The sequence below is a fragment of the Diadema antillarum genome, unplaced genomic scaffold, assembly GCF_040938485.1.
Source record: "Diadema antillarum isolate AM-2024a unplaced genomic scaffold, OU_Dant_1.0 seq00001351_RagTag, whole genome shotgun sequence".
NCBI lineage: Eukaryota > Metazoa > Echinodermata > Echinoidea > Diadematoida > Diadematidae > Diadema > Diadema antillarum.
The window spans coordinates 79,005-97,611 of NW_027272116.1; the positions used below are offsets into that span (position 1 = coordinate 79,005).

The 18,607-nt window shown below is 38.5% G+C and overlaps 1 protein-coding gene across 1 annotated transcript; it reads right to left on the reverse strand.

Moving 5' to 3' along the window:
- Positions 1-14,777: 14,777 nt before the first annotated feature.
- LOC139708588 (uncharacterized) lies at positions 14,778-18,215 on the reverse strand (the record flags this gene model as incomplete). Its single annotated transcript, XM_071620526.1, has 3 exons — positions 14,778-15,721; positions 16,443-16,612; positions 18,048-18,215. Coding segments are annotated over 3 exons (812 nt in total), but the record flags the coding sequence as incomplete, so codon positions are not given.
- Between the last annotated feature and the right edge of the window lie 392 nt (positions 18,216-18,607).

Sequence of the window (18,607 nt, forward strand, 5' to 3'; positions counted from 1 at the left end):
CTTTTTTCTTTTTTACTTTATTCCCAGTCTTTCTTCCCCTTTTTGCATCAGTTCAATTTCTATTGACATTCTGTACTTGAGGGGCCCACATTCTACAAGCATTGTCTTTTTAGTGGGTCCCTCCATTTTTCGATGTCTTACGCATTATGTCGTCTTTATCACTTCAGTCAAGTTTCATTACAACGTATTTCTTATTCCAAGGTTCTTCGATTTTATTTTTCTCAATTTACTTTGTCTTGACTATGCAACCTTATTCTCTGTTACCAAAGAAAGTGAAATGTTTATGTTCTTTTCGAAAAATGAAATAAAGCATGAATTGAATTGAATTGAATTGAATTGGTGCTACCAGTTTGGATACAAATTGGTGTGTTGATTATTCTCCCTTTTGCCACAACAACAACAACAACAACATTCAACTCATTGAGTTGAGGCTCAATTCTGTTGGATGCTATCCGTCATCTGATGGCTTCGGAATTGGGGAAGGTAGGAGTGCCAGGCAGTACGTGACTTTCAAGGGGATCAAAGTCCACCCTGACTGTACGTGACGTGATAAGGGACCTTTCGACCGACGAGGATCACTAATTATGGCCTATGAAAACTGTTTTCATAAGCATTTCAAGTTACAGTCAATAAAATATGATAATCATGTATTACATCTCATGAGAAAAAAAAAACCACATAACATGTGCAGTTGAAGATGACAATATTAGCATGCATCAGAGTACGAGACAATCAAATAAACCACATACCTGTACTTACCATACCTGCCACAGAGGATTGTAAAACAAAATACATCACATAATAAATGCTAACGATAAAGTAAAAAAAAAAAAAGAAGAAGAAGTAATTTGGAGATAAAGCATGTTATGTGTTAAGGTGTAGGTTGCCTATTATGTTTTGTAGTTGCTACTTATATGTCGTAGTTCTCAATGCATTTTGTGAGACCGTAAAAACAAATATGCGATACGAACAACGATAACTTGCCAGAAACGCAATGGCAAGTGTCTTTACCTGCCTAGGACAGAGTGTATTCGTTCATTATAGCTGGAACCATTACTTGATTATAAAGATCGCTTGCAATCTCACGCAAAGGAAATATATTTGAGGCATGTCATTGCATCTTACCTGGTGGAATAGTAGAGCATTAATATACACGGGTTTGTTTGGGTTTTTTTTTTTTCTTCTTCTTCTTCTTACCTTCTTCCGAGTTTGGGACGTCGAACCTCCTCTTACCGCTCCTCTTCAATCTTCTGTAAGACATTGTCCTTTGTCATGGACCCGCAATGATTCCTTACAGCAACACTCTGCTTAAAACAGTACTTATGGGATGTAGGGTCACAATGTGTGTGGAATACACTTTAAAGGGATGGCATAGCTTTGGTTGAGACCTAACTTCAGGTTTCTAACATTTTTGGTGAGATAATGAGAAACCTCTTATGAAATATGAAAGAGCGTGTAATTCGAAGAGGGAGTCAACGTTTATTTGGTGATGGCTGAGATATCCAAAACAGAGCAATCCTAGATGGCTTTGTTTTACTTTGTTTTCGGATGTCTCAGCCACTCCAAAACCGATTTTCATCTAATTAACTTTGAATTCCTCCTAGAATGGTATGCTCTATATTATCTTATAACTTGGTTTCTTGGTATCTTGCAAAAAGCTAAAAGCCCATACAGTCTTCATCTACACCATACCATCCCTTTAAAAAGAAACATGATACCTCAGTATCACACATATAACTCATAAGATACATAACGTATAGAAGGCACATCGACGTAATGCTATTCAGAACAGAGTGATAGGCTAGCAGCTAAATAATATCTTGTATTGCTGCTGATTTCGTGTTGCGCATGTGGGGAGCTGGTCAATCAAGCATGTGATAAGTAATGCAAAAGCGTGTTTATCAATGTCTGTCTGGTCATTTTGTTGTTTGTTTGTTTGTTTGTTTTGTTTATTTGTTTGTTTGGTTTTTTTTTTTTTGGGGGGGGGGGGGTTGTCATGGGTCAGCGTCAATTCATAAGGTTGAAGAGTTCTGAGTTTAGCGATTAGTCCAACAACATAAATTTTTCGAACCCGGAAAAGCTGTAAATTACAAGGTGTTTTTTTATTCGTGTTCTAGAAGGGTATTGAAGTAAATTGGGCAGCTTTTTTTTTAGCCTAATTAGCATAATCATGTGATTACCATATTCAAAATACGTAATTTATGCTAATCATAATACAGGAAGCCTGAAAACATGGGGAATAGAACTTTTCTGTGGGTTTTCTGTAACGAGGAATCCATTCGCAACACCAATTTTCAATTTCAAATGATGCAGGTGTCTTAGATATCATGATTAGCATAAGTAGCTAATTTGCAAATGTACAATAGCGAAGTAAATGGCAATACATTGTATGTACCATGTATATGACCTGAAAATGTTTTTAAGCACAAAGTTTTGTTGTTGTTGTTGTTGTTGTTGTAGATTCATATTTTAGAGGGGTATTGAAGTAAACTGAGTGTGGTTGGTACCTTGGAAACCTTAATCAATCATTTTATTAGTCTCATTAGCATATTCAGCTAATTGGAGCAGGACGCAACATATCGTTAATTTCACCACAGAAACCCCGAAAACACAGGTATTATACGTCTCTTCAAGGGTTTCCTACTATGACCAGGAATCCATTTATAACACTGGTTTGTACTTTTGTACGATGGAAGTGTCTTAGATATCATAATATTGCATAATGAGGTAATTAGCATATTATGTATGTACAGTGTACAATAGTCCAGTAGATGGTATCGTATGCCATGTACTGTATCTGACCAGGAAAAGTTGGTATGGACAAGATTTTTGTAGATTTGTGTTTTAGATGGGTACTATAGGCAATAACAATGCAGTATATTGCACTTTTTCACATATGCAAGTTACGTAATTATGCTAATTAGGCGAATAAAACAAGTTGCCCAAGGTTGCCAAGGTGGTAACCAAGCTAAATTTACTCCAATACCCTTCTAGAACACTAATCATCGTCATCATCAACAACAACAACAAAACCTTATACATAAAAACTTTTCCAGGTCATGTACAATGTAATACATGGTCTATGTCACCGTTTACTCGACTAGATCCAGAACGATTCGCGCGCCGCAGGATAGTGGGACGAGAGCGCCTTTTGATCGTCTCCATGGCTGTGATCTTCAGGCAGCTGAGGTCGTGACCGGGACTATGATGCATGGCAGGTGTTTTGAATGTGGAAGTTTCGTATTTCTGATTGGGTGTTGGTTTTTTTTCTGTTTGTTTGTTTGTTGTTTTTGTTTTTTGGCCGATTACTGACCTAGCAGATATTCCATATCTATAGGCTATCGCTCTGCATGTTCGGAACGATATTTTGTCAATGTGCCTCCTACATTTTTATGGGGCCCAAAGTGTCGCATGGTCTCTTTCGTTACGAAATCGGTCATTTCGTAGACGAAATGACCATTTCGTTAACGAAATGGTCATTTCGTCGAACGAAGTGATTATTTCGTTACAAAATGACAACATATCGTAACGAAATGAACATTTCGTCTACAAAGTGAACATTTTCGTCAACGAAGTGAACATATTGTCAACGAAGTGAACATTTCGTTAACGAAATTGTTATTTCGTCAACGAAATGATTGATCTCGTAAGAAAAGAGACCATGCGACACTTTGCGCATATATATTCACTCTGGTTTGTAAGTAGTACTTCTTTACTTGCATACTTGGTACTGTGTATCGTTTATTGGTCGCTGGAAATGAAGTGATTGAATTGAATTGAGTAGAATTTTAGGAAGCAATGATCATTATCACCATGACCATTTATAATCTTTATACCATCTTAGTCATTATAGCCATATTCATCTTAGTCATCACCATACCACCATCATTACGCAGGATGATAGTATTTAATTTGTTATTGTTTATCTACAGTTGGCTGTCTAGCATTGTCGATATATTTTGTCTTTGTTTTTGTTTTAGGTTTAATTGTTACGGAACACATGAAGGACGAGATGGCGGACTAGCACCACTCACTATAATAGTGATGTTTCTTGTTCGTATGTACAGTGATTCACCGAGGGCCCCGTTTTATCAAAAGATAAAATCGATTTTAAATTTCCTTACCACACAGGCTGCCAATGACTTTCAGTTGAAATCAACTATACAATCAATTTTAACTCTTCATAAAACAGGGCCCTGGTGTATACAAGCTCAATTTGAAATTAATGTATCAAGTTCTTTGTGTGTGTTTCAGCTATTCCCTGATGTACTTCCTTAAGAGGCCCAAGGGCCATAATGATTTTGACTGCTTTTTTTCCAACCCGAAAACTCAGTAGGGGAGTGCATCAGGGAAAACCTGACATCTTGTACCCTTTACGCTTGTTTTTGTTTTTGTTCTGTTGTTTGGTAAATTCACTTGTATTGTCTTGCAAATGCTGAATAAATAAAGATGCTGATGATGATAATAATAATGATAATGATAATAATAATTATAATAATAATAATAATAACAATAATAACAATGATAGCAATCATCATCATCATCATCATCATCATCATTATCATCATCATTATCATCAATCATTGAGGAAGCCCACACACAGTATTGGTACAGACTGTATTTCAAACAAGCTACAAACGCGATTCTATAGTTATGACGAAGTCCCGTGACCGGCAGTTGTTTTTTTTTTCCGTTATAATATCAAAATTTTATCACAGCCAAACCGTAAAATACAGGAAGATATTCAGATAATACTTTTGGGACCTGAATTTTGACTTCGTTGTTAACAAGAATCTCTTTATAACCGTGATTGTTGATTATAACGGGATAGCTAGCACTGTAGCCGTCACTACCACCACATTGACGGTCATCATCACCATCATCAGATAGGATAATCATTCATTGTGCAAATCCGCACACTAGCATCTCAAACAATCTGCATATAAATCTTGACTGGTTATGACAAAGAAGCAAGCATTCGACACACCCACATGCTATCTTCCCTCAAACGGTCTTTGCATCTAACAAGCGTATCAGGCCAATCACCCCTCCCCCCAACCCCCGGCTAAATACCGGTTAGTGATAGGGTAAGGAGTAAAGACTAGGGTTAGGTTTAGGGGTAGAAATTGGATTAGGGGTAGAAATTGGATTAGAGTTAGGATTAGGTTCAGGATTAGGATTAGAGTTAGGGTCAGGACACTGGGGAAGGGTCGGGAGTATTTGTCTCGGGGGTAATAATGTCCTAGAACCCTCACAAGATTCGGATAAGTTAGGTTATAGGTCTTTTTGTCTTAGTTTCTTTGTTTCATCCATTTTCAATGCTTATCAGTCTATCGATCATATAATTTCTTGTATTACGTGTGGGGGGAATGCAGCCATGCTAAGAAGCTCAGCGTTTTAGCATTCCTCCCCATTTCCAACATTTTCCTATACCTACAAGTTTTCTGTAAATTTATCCTTTACTTTGTATGATGAAATTTATGCACTGTATTCAATTTTTGTAATATATTTATATGTTTTTGTTGGAAATGAAAAATAAATGAATGAATGAATGAATGAAGATCGCACATCCCACTTCACGTATAGCACAAACATCACAGTGAGCTACAATGATGCAAGGGAAATGATGAAAAATATAAAGACTCACAATCCTCTGCACACCATAACTTGTGGTGGGTTTTTTTTTTCCACTTTTTGCATTCATTGAGCAATTTATTAAACATCCTTTTTTTTTCCTACCAGACGTCAAAACAAATTCCACAAATACATGGATATCAATCATACTTTGAATGTCATAAGGCTTGAGCGTAGACAGACGCAGAATCTGTGTCACACACTTTACACGAACCTTGACTGGATTACTTTTGAAGCTTCTTCTTTCTTTCTTTTTTTCAACTAAAAATTTGACGAGAATGAAAATCGGTAATGACGAATGGAAATACCTGCATATTATCATAATATGCGTGCTCATCCGATTCCAACAAACATGCATCTAAAGAGAGACGTGTAGTAGCTAATAAAAACATTAAGATGCATTGCGTGCACGGTGCCAGATATAGGCCGCAAACTTGTTTGAAAAAAAAAAAAAAAAAACGCCAGCAACAAATAGCTCCCTCAAGGTCCTTCCTGCACTAATCTGAGCTCTTGTATACACACGAGTTACTTTACGACGACTGATTTTGCACAGGCAACATTCTTTGATTCCTTCACACAATCTCTGACTTGTCTTTACCCTGATCTGCCAACGCTTATTTGCGTATGGACACGATGGTCCAAAAAGAAACGATTCCTATAACATACTGTTCTGACTAACCATACTTGCATACCCATACAGTTGAGTGGCGTCCTCAAAATACTGTGTTGGAATACTCATTTGTACAAAGCGCTCTGTGACATATTCCACCAAGTAAAGTAGCTTCCTTTCTTGGATGAACGTGGTCGTAAAAGGAATATGATATAAGACGTGTGGATGAGAACAGTCATATCTTTGTCGTGATCGCATGCATGTCGATCGAAAGGTCCAATATAGGACCTCACTCAACCAAGAAAGACTGCTACTTTTATTGGTGGACCACGAGTCACAGGATCCTGAGCCTCTAACCATGTAAACTTTCCGAGAGCAAAATACGTACGAAAATCGTCACAACACGTCTAACTCTGTTTACACGTACATAATCTGGCGAATAAATATAAAACATATCATGAGGTATGTGATATTTTTCGGTGTCATCGTCATCGACAACACTTGAGCTATTATTGTTCAAGATTTACAATCACAAAACAGTGTATATTGAAAAAGTTTCCTTTCCAGTGAAAAAAGGGGTGTGGACTAAACATAACAGGAGATTAACTGGTATTATGTTTTATATTTAGATGTGGTAAGACGTCAGTCACATTTGGTCGCGGTAACCAAGCTTGTCATTACTCTTTACCACACAACCAGATAACACAGAAATAATGATAACAAAAATAATTATAATAATGAACATCCGGATCCTGATGCACACTCTATCCACAGTTTGTTATTGCTCATCAGAATGCCTTTGCTAACTTTATCCCATCACGCTTTCATAATACCATATCAATAATCTGTGCTTTCAATAATTAGAAATATGATGGCAAGACTGGTAGACAGGAGTATATAATGTTGTGACAGATCCCGTGGTGATGATGTGCTTAACAGATACGAAAAATGCATTATAGTGGCACAACAATTCAATACTAGTTAACAACGATCCACATCTCCGTACAGTCCTAGAAGCATAAAAATGTGGGCCGCGCCCCCTACCGAACAGCACCCCTGGAAATGAAAAGCAGTAGCCCTCACTAACTTGTTCACTCTATCGCGCGCAAAAATTGAATGAATCCAAATGCAAAATTAATCGACAATCGCAATTCAGTTCTAGTTTCTCATGGGATCGGCAGAGAAACCGAAAGTCCTTGGAGTGGCAAAAAGATAATTTACCTCTCGTTTAAGGGGCATTCCAGACGATTTTCATAATTTCACATCATGTAGAACATAGATCGATTGTGCCATGTATATATAGATTTGTGAAATTTATTGTGGTTCTTGAGCAGATTAACTATTACGCTGAAAATCCCAAAACAAATTACACTGAACAAGGATGATGACATAGGAGGCTAAGTTATAACAGAGTAACGTAGCAAGGTAATCCCATTACCATGCCACTTGCTTATAACTTCACCTGTGTAGAATTTATGCATGCTTTCTTCTTTTGTTCTGCTTTGTTGAGCATTCAATCTTGCACTCTGAATGTGAAGCTGCTATATCATCCTCGTTCGTTGTGATTTTCTCATCAATTTTGAAAACATTCGCAATGAATTCTGAAACTGTGTACCCAGTATAGTCAATTCATAGATAAAATTCTGAAAAATCATCTTTTTTTTTTTTGCTGTCACAAAGTGTCTTCGTCGAATGATACAATGCATTCGACAGTAGACTTGATCCCACATCAGTCTATACATGGTTGCGTTCTGCAGCTGCTGCTGCAAGGACCGCCTCCTCCCTTCAGCTATGCAAATGAGGGCTACCGCCTTTCATTACGTAAACAGGGTATACATACACATTGATACATTTTTTTTAATCAATCCTTTCTACATAAACTCACACAACAATGGATTTAAGATCCGAAATACTGTATAGCAGTAGCGTTGAATCAAATGCACACACTTACTTGACGGTTAGCGAGACAGTACTATTATCAATTCACACACGCACAGGTATAAATGATGAGAACGGCAAAACAATCAAAATAATGATAACAACAACATCAATAATAATCATAAGAATATCAATAATAATGATAATAATAACAATGATAATAATAGCAATAATGATAACAATAATGATAATAACAATAATAATAACAATAATAATGATAATAATAATATTGATAACAAAATTGTCAACTCATCAAAGTTTGTTACAAAACAGACACCTCCGATCGCGCGAGTCTTCAAATCCCGGACGGATACTTCCATTAGCCGTTCAATACAAAATACGTTTGATTTGTCCTCCTCCGCATGAAACGAAAAGAGAGTAAGATTTCTGATTCCGCACTCCTCTCTTCAATCCCTAAAAGAATTTTCTCGATCATTACGAAAGCACACCTCTTGGTTTCTCTCTCTCTCTCTCTCTCTCTCTCTCTCACTCACTCTTTCTCTATCTCTATCTCTCTTTCTATCTATCTCTCTTTTATCTCTCTTTTACATGCAGATATTGCAAGTTCGATCCCACCATCTTTGCTCTCAACAATCTGGACTTTGTCCAAAAAGAGTCGTGATATGTTTCTTCTTGTTCAGTGTTCATTCATTGGTGGTTCGAATCCTCCCACATTCAAAATTCCACCTCATTTTCTCTTTCTGTCGGCCCCCAATTTCCACCTATTTTTTTTTTGACAATTATTACATCTTTCCTGGTATCTTTGTTTGGTTACCTGGACCTTTGCCACTACACCGTGAATTTTAAACCACATACAAACTTACAAAGGACCACATAGACACACGTATGCACACCATGAAATAGAAAAGACACATAGACTTCAGATGAAAAACTATAGAAAAAAAATAATAACCCACTGTGAATTCCTCCCCACTCCAAAAATCACAGTCACAACATACCCGGTGATCCATCGTAGATTCCCAATCAACGTACAGCTTGTAACATGCGAGCAATAATTATTGACAACCACAATGTCAGGACCATCCATTGAACAACCCTTGTACACTCTACAAGATGAACATCTACGAAAAAACATCCATTCACTCTGTTAATACCTGATTCTTGTACTGTATAACAACTTTTTTTTCTACTTTTTGTCTTGTGATACAAAATGCATTGTCGTATTAAATTGTGACCTGTGTCTGTTTCATTTCAATGTCAAGGCATCCATAGCAGTAAAACAAAGAAAAAATGAAGATGTGAAGATAACTGTTACTATCAATGTGATACGCATCTTTCGATCCGGAGTCAGCGAAATACCATGTGTGACCTTTCAACTTGGATTCTTCACAAAAATATATACCTCTGTTGGCTTAGAGCCCCTGTACATGATAAAAAGATACTGCGAGTTCATGAGTCATTTCGTCCTATCCATCAAAACGAAAACATCCGAGATGATAACGAAAAGAAATTCCGAGCGAGAAAACGAAAAAAAAAAATGGAAAAGTAACAACATGTATTGCATTTTATCATATACCTGCCTACAAATAGCCATGATAAGCTACTAGTAATAGTAATGTACTACTTTTGATGTCCCATTAAAAAAAAATGGCACTGTACTTCATTTTGCATCGCAACGTACACAATTTCACAAGTTGAAGTACAGGTGAGTATCGGCTATGTATAATTATATCAGCGGTGATTCTGTCGGCTCACAATAATCTGGATGCACGAATGCGCAGCATGATCACAATGCAGCCCATATATTTAGTAATTTAATCAACCGAATCAAATTAAATCTCATTTCAACAGAAATCGAAGCACCAATGATGACTACACGAGTTACATTTTTTTTTTCTGACCAGCAGACTGGCGTCTTGAATAACGCCATCTACGACAAAAACAAAACAAAACAAAACAAAACACCAAAGTCAAGAAGGATTATCACGATGAGAATTAAACAAATACATGTATAACAAAAACATGGTATTTTGGTCATTTTGTGCACAAGAAACTAAGAGTGTGGTAATTGAAGATCACAGCCAATTTGTTTTGTTAATACTAAGCATTGCACAAATGTCAAACTCTTCGCCGTATGTCCTTTATCTGTCCAATATTGCTCACATAATATATCACTAGCATCGTCGCTCTATTGATTTTATTATTGGCTGTCTGTTTTATTCAGCAAAATGTTTTAGGTGGAGGAAAACTCATTATTTTTTTCTGTGACAGAGCCTCTTAGTATACTTTTTACCTTAGTAGTTGTCGAATCAGACAAAAAGAAAAACAACAACAACCCAGAAATGAATGAAAAACAGTAATTAAGTTCTGGACCAGGAATTAAATTTGTCATGTTTGTCTTCAGATTATTTCACTGATAATACCAATCCCAAGATAAAGCCTAATCAAACGTCCACGGAAAGCATGACAAGAAGCTATACGAAACTTTACACGTTGACAAGATTAGAACTTTGGCATATTTCATACTTCTGTTTCCTATAACATTAATCGCTTATGTCACTTATTTGATAAGCATTATTCTTACGTCTTTCCGCCTGCTTATACAAGATAGGAGTAATATCTCACCTTCTCCGCACCATGATATCAAATTGCGTATTTTCATTAATTCAGTGTCTTTCATACTATTTCCATAACTATTTCATATAAATACATACACACGTTAGAGAATTTCAGGAACAGGTTTTCCATCATGATTATGTCTAGGTTACACTCAACGTTCTTACTTTGGCAATCGTCTGCAAGTTTTGTGACTCTCAATTATGGTGACAAAATCGTTCCCATGTCCATGGTCCTGTGTCCTTGCACAACAGGGTCAATTACTTATTCTCTCCACGAGTCATATGATAATGCAGCCTCCCCATTCCCTTGCCGACAGTTAAGCCAACAGAACACATCGGAGTACCTTCTGTTCACAAAATACACTTGTGGAGTTGGACAGCAATTTCTTTGAACAGAGCAATTCTGTTTCAGCTCACATTACATTACTTACTGACAATCTTTGCCTGGATTGGGTGAGGTAAAGAATGCTCTGGGTGAGACCAAGCATTTTCTTTTTCTGTATGAGCAAGGCTGGGGGAGGGGCCGGGCGTATGCGAAATAATACGTTTCGCAGGGGTGTGAAACAACAAAATGAGTATTTGACATGTTTGAAGAAATGATGCACAGTTATTAAAATGCGTTGGAAAAAAAAAAACCCAGGAGTAATCACTGCAGTCATTACAAACTCGGTAGCAACATTCATTGCATTTCATTAGCTGCGATCCCACTTTTGATAACACTGTGAAGACAGGCCTCCGTGGAGCGCCATGCTATCTTAGCACACTTTACGCTAATGTAAGACAGTTTTTATACTAAAAAATAGCGACGTTTTATGTTATTTTATCTATACTTACACGAAAAATGCAGCAAGAACACAGCGATTTTAATATAAACCCGGCACTACGTCATTACATAATATAGTTGTCGAAATGACATACATGAAGTAAAACCACAAGTAGTTCAAAAAGGTTAATCGGAATATATACATCCAAGTATACAATGAACATTTGATGGATATATCATCATCTTCTAAACATCAATATCAAAGTCTTCATAAATACGATGTATCTTAGGAGACATAGAGAGGAACGAAAATACTGGACTGCTGTTACGGGAAACTCGGTATGTAATCCGTTGTGTGGCCTGTTCTCTCCACAACAACAACAACAACAGACTGTTTTTAGTTATCGATGGGCTGGATGTAAAGTGTCACGCTAGTAAAGAGCTAGAAAGGGGCTAGATTTGCAGCGCCCATATAGCTTGGTATGACTGGAGTGTACGACCTTTTGCTTCGCAACATCAAAAATATATGTACGAGCACACCATGGTATGCAAGTATATTCTGCTCCATGTAAATTGACGAAGGAAATGATCTACCCTGAAAACTGACGAAGCTCTCTCTCCCTAATCTACGCGTACAGTGTAATACTATTTTGTGTTATTGTAACACTGCCTTGATAGTTGTTTGTTTGTTTATATTCATTAATTTTGCATACTTTAATTAAACATTCATGGAGACAGGACTGGTACAAGGTAACTTACCCAGACCTGATTTTGAAATGTAATATACTACAGCTATTTACTCTGTTTTCTCTACATTGAGGTGAATAACTGAAAACTCGCCACTACAGAAGTTGTGTCCGTCGAATGATCATGATGATCGATCAAATATATTCTCTTAAAAAGAGAAGACGATATGCGTGCGCGAGCTATTTCCATGATGTCCTAGTAAACCCAGGGTTAGAATGTAATATTCGAGATGTTATGACGGTAACATATGATGCTGCATTCCAGAGAATACAGCGGAGATGCAAGAAGATACTGAAATTGGTTCCTTACATTTACGTCACAGTTGAACGCCGGTTGACTGATTGCGTAATATTTTGAATTGGAAATACAAAGTCAATCGACAAGTCGACAGCACGCACGAGATTTCCACACATATCAAATAATGCAATTTCGTCAGAAATATATTACACAAAAAACCTGTACTGATAAATATATACTATATGATAGTCGATATGATTCGAATACAATATGCTAGTTTCGAAGACCGTTTGGAATATATATATCCCTTCCCCCTTTTGGTGTTGCCGCTTGTTGTAATCACAAAGTAGATGTCCATGCTCAGACCAGTCTGTTTTGTGTTTTTGTTTGAGTTGTGTGTTGTGTGTGTGTGTGTGTGTGTGTTTGTGTTTGTTTGTTTTTGAGTATGTAATACAAACACACACACACACGCATAATGGTATACATATGCATAATCTTGCTCAACAGCCACGCGTCTTTTGGAAGTCTCAACGCAATAGCCACCTAAACTCAGCTTTTTCACGCACACTCACACACACACTCTCTCTCTCCCTCTCCCTCCCTCCCTCCCTCTCTCTCCTTCTCTCTCTCGTACTCTCCCTCGTCGCTCCTTTCCTCTTTCTCTCTATAGAAATTCACTTCTTCTTCTTCTTGCATTCACAGTACAGTGCTTTACGCCTTCATAAAAACAGGAAAAAAACGAAATAATCTCAGGCAGGTTTAGATGCTTAATAAGCACTGGTAAGGCGGATTTAACGAGTTTGAAATGATTTCCTGAAGAGGGAAGAGAATAACGCAAACACGGCCGAAAGCAAGCTGCTAATTTAGTGGATGTTGACATGGTTGATAACGTCGGTGGTGAACGTAAAGGCCGCCCGCTAGCGTCATTCATAATAATTATTCACGACAAACTTCACCAAACAATGACAGCTAGTATTACGTGATGATGTCGTACACGACGTGACGTCAACAACGCGTCCGGTGGTTACATTTACTTGTAGATTTTAATTGATTTCAATCGTTTTGCAAGGAGATAGAGGTATTTTCTTTGTCTTTCTATAACATCTAGTTTCCTTTCTTCGCATAGTTTAAAGGTCGATATTTCAGATATAGGAAAAATGTCCACTCCCTCCCTCCCCCCCCCCCCCCTTCCCCCCGCCGGCCTTCCACCTAGGTTTTACAAATGAGGACCATGGATCAACTCATGTCAAGTTTTCGAGAATTATTGTCGCGCGACCCGTGTGCAACATTATCAGGAAGACGATCTGTCGTAACGCTACAGTGGGTTCAATTTCCGCTTCTCGATACTCTTTGGCGAGTTCCTTCTTTAACGCACCATTTTCCAGAATCCAAATCTCAAGCGGTTTAGGTTTTATATAACTTTTACTTCTAATTGTTGGAGTTTCTGTTTTCCTCTTAAGTGATAAATCTTGAAATGATCGTTTCTCAATTGGCAACTTTAAGTTTGTGAAGGATTGATTTTGTGCACCTTTAAAGCATTTATCCAATTTCATCTGGTCTTTCTCCAGTATAAGATGCGCGGTAATATCCAGAGGTGCCAATTTGATGATGAGAAAAAGGATTTAACGGCAAAATTCTCCCAGAACGTCGTAGGTCAACATGATGAAAGTGAAAAAAAAACCCAAAATAAAGAAAAGAATGCCTTTATAACATGGCTTGAGAAGTGAAATTCTATGGATTTTACCGCTGTGTAATAACAGACTGAGCCTGAGCAGTAATCATTTGTAATCCCTCCACGTTGCAATAATCATTTCATACATAGTTTGAAGGCAGACGAGATGAGATAAAGCATTAATGCAGCATTCTTCGCTATTTTTTTCTTTTGATTAAACAACATACGAACATAAATACTTCACACTGATGGTAGTTGTAGAGCCAATGTCAATTTTCTACAATTCCTAATATCAACATAAAAATGAAAATATTCTAATATCTGCCGGATGAAAAGGACATGATCATTGATCGAGGTTTCTGTACAACTCAAAATCAAATCAAAGCATGGCTGGTGCCGTCTGTTGACTAGAAGTTTTTGTCTGATTATGGATGCAGGCAAAATATTATGATCAAAGAAGCCTTGATGAATTTAATCGATGCATTACGGCTACAGCTAAGGCAAAAAGCGATGTTGTAGGTGTAGTATGGATGCTACATCTTGTCAATCGTACATTTCTGGTAAAGACAAATACCACCCGTGTTAGGACCTCATTTCTCCCTGCTCACTCATTTCTGTTCGAATCTGTTTACGGAACGGACGGATTAGAACAGCGCTTCCCGAATCTAGAGGCTTGTAGTAAAATGTAAAGTGCTACCGCACAGCTGTCCTCTCGGTTTCCTTCAGTTTTCCGCCTATAAAGAATTCCTGATTTCAGTAGGATGTGTGCGTCGGTTTCCCGCGTGTCAATGTGTGTGCGCGCTCGCGTGTGTGCTGTATGTTTTCTGTGTATAGATAATGTTCACGCCTCGTCCTACACTTGTGTCTACATTTCTGTATGTGCTCACTGGTTCATTCAAACAAATTATTTGCATCTCATGTAAATCTTGTGGGGGCATATTCACAGTACTGATAATCTAGTATTTGTAATCTATTGGGAGATCAAAATGTTCGCAGAGGTGATTTTATCCTGCCATAATCATGTTTCCTTTGACTCCCTTTGGGGGTAGAAACTTCCCAGCCCTGATCTAATCGTCAGCCTGACCTGGTGGATTTACCTGATTTGGAACTGCCTGAGCATTAATTACCTCCTCAACCGCCTGATCACCGCCAACAGCGGCACTCGCTTCGTCACCATCATCGTCATCGTGACCCTCCTCTTCCTCCCCCTGCTCCAGAGGCCCGCCCTCAGCTTGACCTCCGTGGCCATCGTCATCGTCGTCGTCATCGTCCCCATCGCCCTCTTCCTCTTCTTCCCCCTCCTCCTCCCCCTCCTCCTCTTCCTCGTCCTCCCCTTCACCTTCTTTGGCCTCCTCCGATTCCGGCGACCCCAACGTCCCGCCCGACTCCCCGCTCGTTGTCGGCTCACTTCGGCTGCTCGTCATGCCCTCCGAAGGCTCCACGCGGTTCTCCGGCAGCCAATAGTGGACGGTGCTGTCGATCACGTGACGGAAGTGTCTCATGACTCGGTTACCGATAGACTCGTACGGTTCCGCCATGACCTGCACGAGAACAGAGGCACGTATAGAGCAGCTATAACGATTAATATGGTAATAATTATGATACTAACAATAACAATCATATTTATAATGATAATAATTTCTTTATCATTACCATCGTCGTTATCATCATTAAAATCATGACTATTATAATCACTATGACATTATCATTATTATTTCCATTATCATCGTTATTATCATAACCATTATCAAGAAAATTACAATGGTAGCAAGTAAAATAACGACTACAAACTTAATTGACAATAGCAGTTCTGCTTACATTGTTCTGTTTACTAAACATTTGCACACTTTATTCATTCAAGGTATTTCCACAATATTTTTGTGTATTGCAAACAATTATTTAAATGCGCAACTGATTATTATTAAAAATAAAAGATTTTTAAACAAAAAAGGAACCACGGGAATCGAACCTGTCATCTACTTTTTCCGACTTGTTTGTTAAATTGTAAATCAGCAGTTGCAATCTTACACATTTCATTTGTAGAAGGAGACAAATTGAAGAAAACAAACACCTCCGATTATTATTACTCCAAAATTCCACTAACCTACATAGTACATTCTATTTCATGTCTCGAGTTGATTATGTTGTGAGGAACATGGCAGTTTTTCTTTCTTTTTCCACTAACTATCACATACACTCTACGCTTGTGTCGAAGACTTTTCAACACCACCACCTTGACCTCGATCTCGATCTCGATCTCACCTCGATCTCCACTTCGTGGTTGCCGATCACCAGCATGGCCTTGTAGAGTTGTTTCTCCACCGTGGTGTGCACGCCCCGGCTCTGGATGGTACCGATCAGCTCCAGGTCTAACGAATCCAGGATTTCCTGGCGCGCGGTCACTACGTCACTTCCGGAGTCGACCATGAAAACTTCAAGGGAAAAAAGAAGAAGAAAAAACACAACATACAAAGAGTTAAAATGTGATTCTATTGTCTGTGCCCAAACTTTACCGCTCTCCTAATATCAATGCGTGTGAAATGCTGTTCAATCCTGCTTCGTCGCATCTATGGAAAGACTGATGCTCCATATTATACCATTATAGTCTGCAGCGTATTTACAACATAATTTGTGTGTGGCTTGGAAAGCAGGGCGTGCCATCATATTGTTTCCGTTATAGTACACTGTCCGTTAAAGTCGGACGATCGTCACCCCTAATGGTACGTTATTGCGTAACTCCTCCTCCGAACGAACGAAATTTGTGCATGCAATTGACATTGTGACCGCGAGCTGCGGTGATTGGAGGAGACGACGCTTGGCTCTTTTGGCCTCTCTTCATGCGCATGCGCACTGTGAGTGTGCGTCCATTCGGATCCCTTCGGAAGCTCGCGTGGCTCGGACAGCCATTTTGGGTCAGGTGATTTTTAGACCAGTGAGTGTGTGTTCGCTGACCCATTGAGCCAGCGCTATTCTCATTCGGTGTCACGACATTTTGATACAAAATGGGGGGGGGGGGGGGGAGGAGGAGGCAGCGAATTGCGTTCGTCTCCGTGCCGCACAAACCACTCGCCGCGATTGTAAGGCTTTAAAAGTGCACGGTCCTTCACAATGACCGTGACTTCCTCCTCGGGTAATGATATTACAAAATATGCATGCTATAATATCACACGATAGATGTTTTGTCAAGCTGTATTTTTGGACTTAATAAAATCAAAGGAAATGGCTAACTTTCATTGAGTCTGTTTCACTCACACGTTCGGTCGCGGTAAGGTAAAAGTGCGCCCATGCTAAAAAAAAAAAAAAAAAAAAAAAAAAAAAAAATCAAATGTTGCACTTTTCGTGTGTGTTGATCAATATTCGCGTATAGTGCATGTAGATCATGCAATATTTTATATTAAGTACATCCTGGAGAACTGTTGCAAGCTTATGAGGTGAACAGATCAATCAGCTAATAATGGAAGGATAAAACGACAGATTGGTGAATACATGATTGAATATGTAAATGAACGGATGCAATAAATGAATAAGTAATTCCTTGGATAGGTGGATACAATTAATGCAGGATTGAATGAATTGCGTTGTCAGGATCAGGCGTTAGACGTAGCGCATTATCTAAAACACCAAAACACTTGCACCCACGTGTTGCGATCTACACTGTATAGCTGCCCCTCTCTTCCTTAAATATCTCTCTCCCTCTCTCTCTTCATCTTCATCTTCTTCTCCTCCTCCTCCTCCTTCTCCTCCTCCTCCTCCTCCCCCTCCTCTTCCTCCTCCTTTTTCTTCTTCTTCTTTTTCTTCTTCAATTCCCAGTCTTGAAACAATTTTAATTGAACACTGACAAAAAAAAAGATGATTTTGGACTCGTACCTTCTTTGAATGTTTGTCCGTCGGGTTTGAGAGACCTGAGTGTAGCGTGTATGCAGAGAAAGTCGAATTTGGCGCCCTCTAGCGTTGGCGGCTTCCCCCAGTATCCAATGGCAAGTGGCGTGGCTGCTTCGGCATCGTCGATTCTTCTCCGTTTGCGTAATTTTGGTACTGAGGAGAGAGGGAAACAATTGATAAGCATAAGGACAATTTGTGGACTTAAAGGAATAATACGGTTTGGTTCTGATGGGGGTTCATGTTTCCATCACTTTTGTTAGATAATGAGGACCCTATTCAAATTCATGAAATTCTTCCGTCGAGATGTTTTCATTGCAACTGATTGACATATTGCCCTACATCGACGTAAATAAGCACTGAGTTGATCAGTGTTTTGATAGTAGCCATAATAAAAATAAAAAAAAAATCATGGGCGTACGTACTCGAGTACGACGTAGAGAAACCTCTAATGAAATATGAAAGAGTATGTAATTATAAGATGAATTCAACGTTTATTTGATGAAAATTGGTTTTGAAATGGCTGAGGTATCCAAACAGCGCGATCT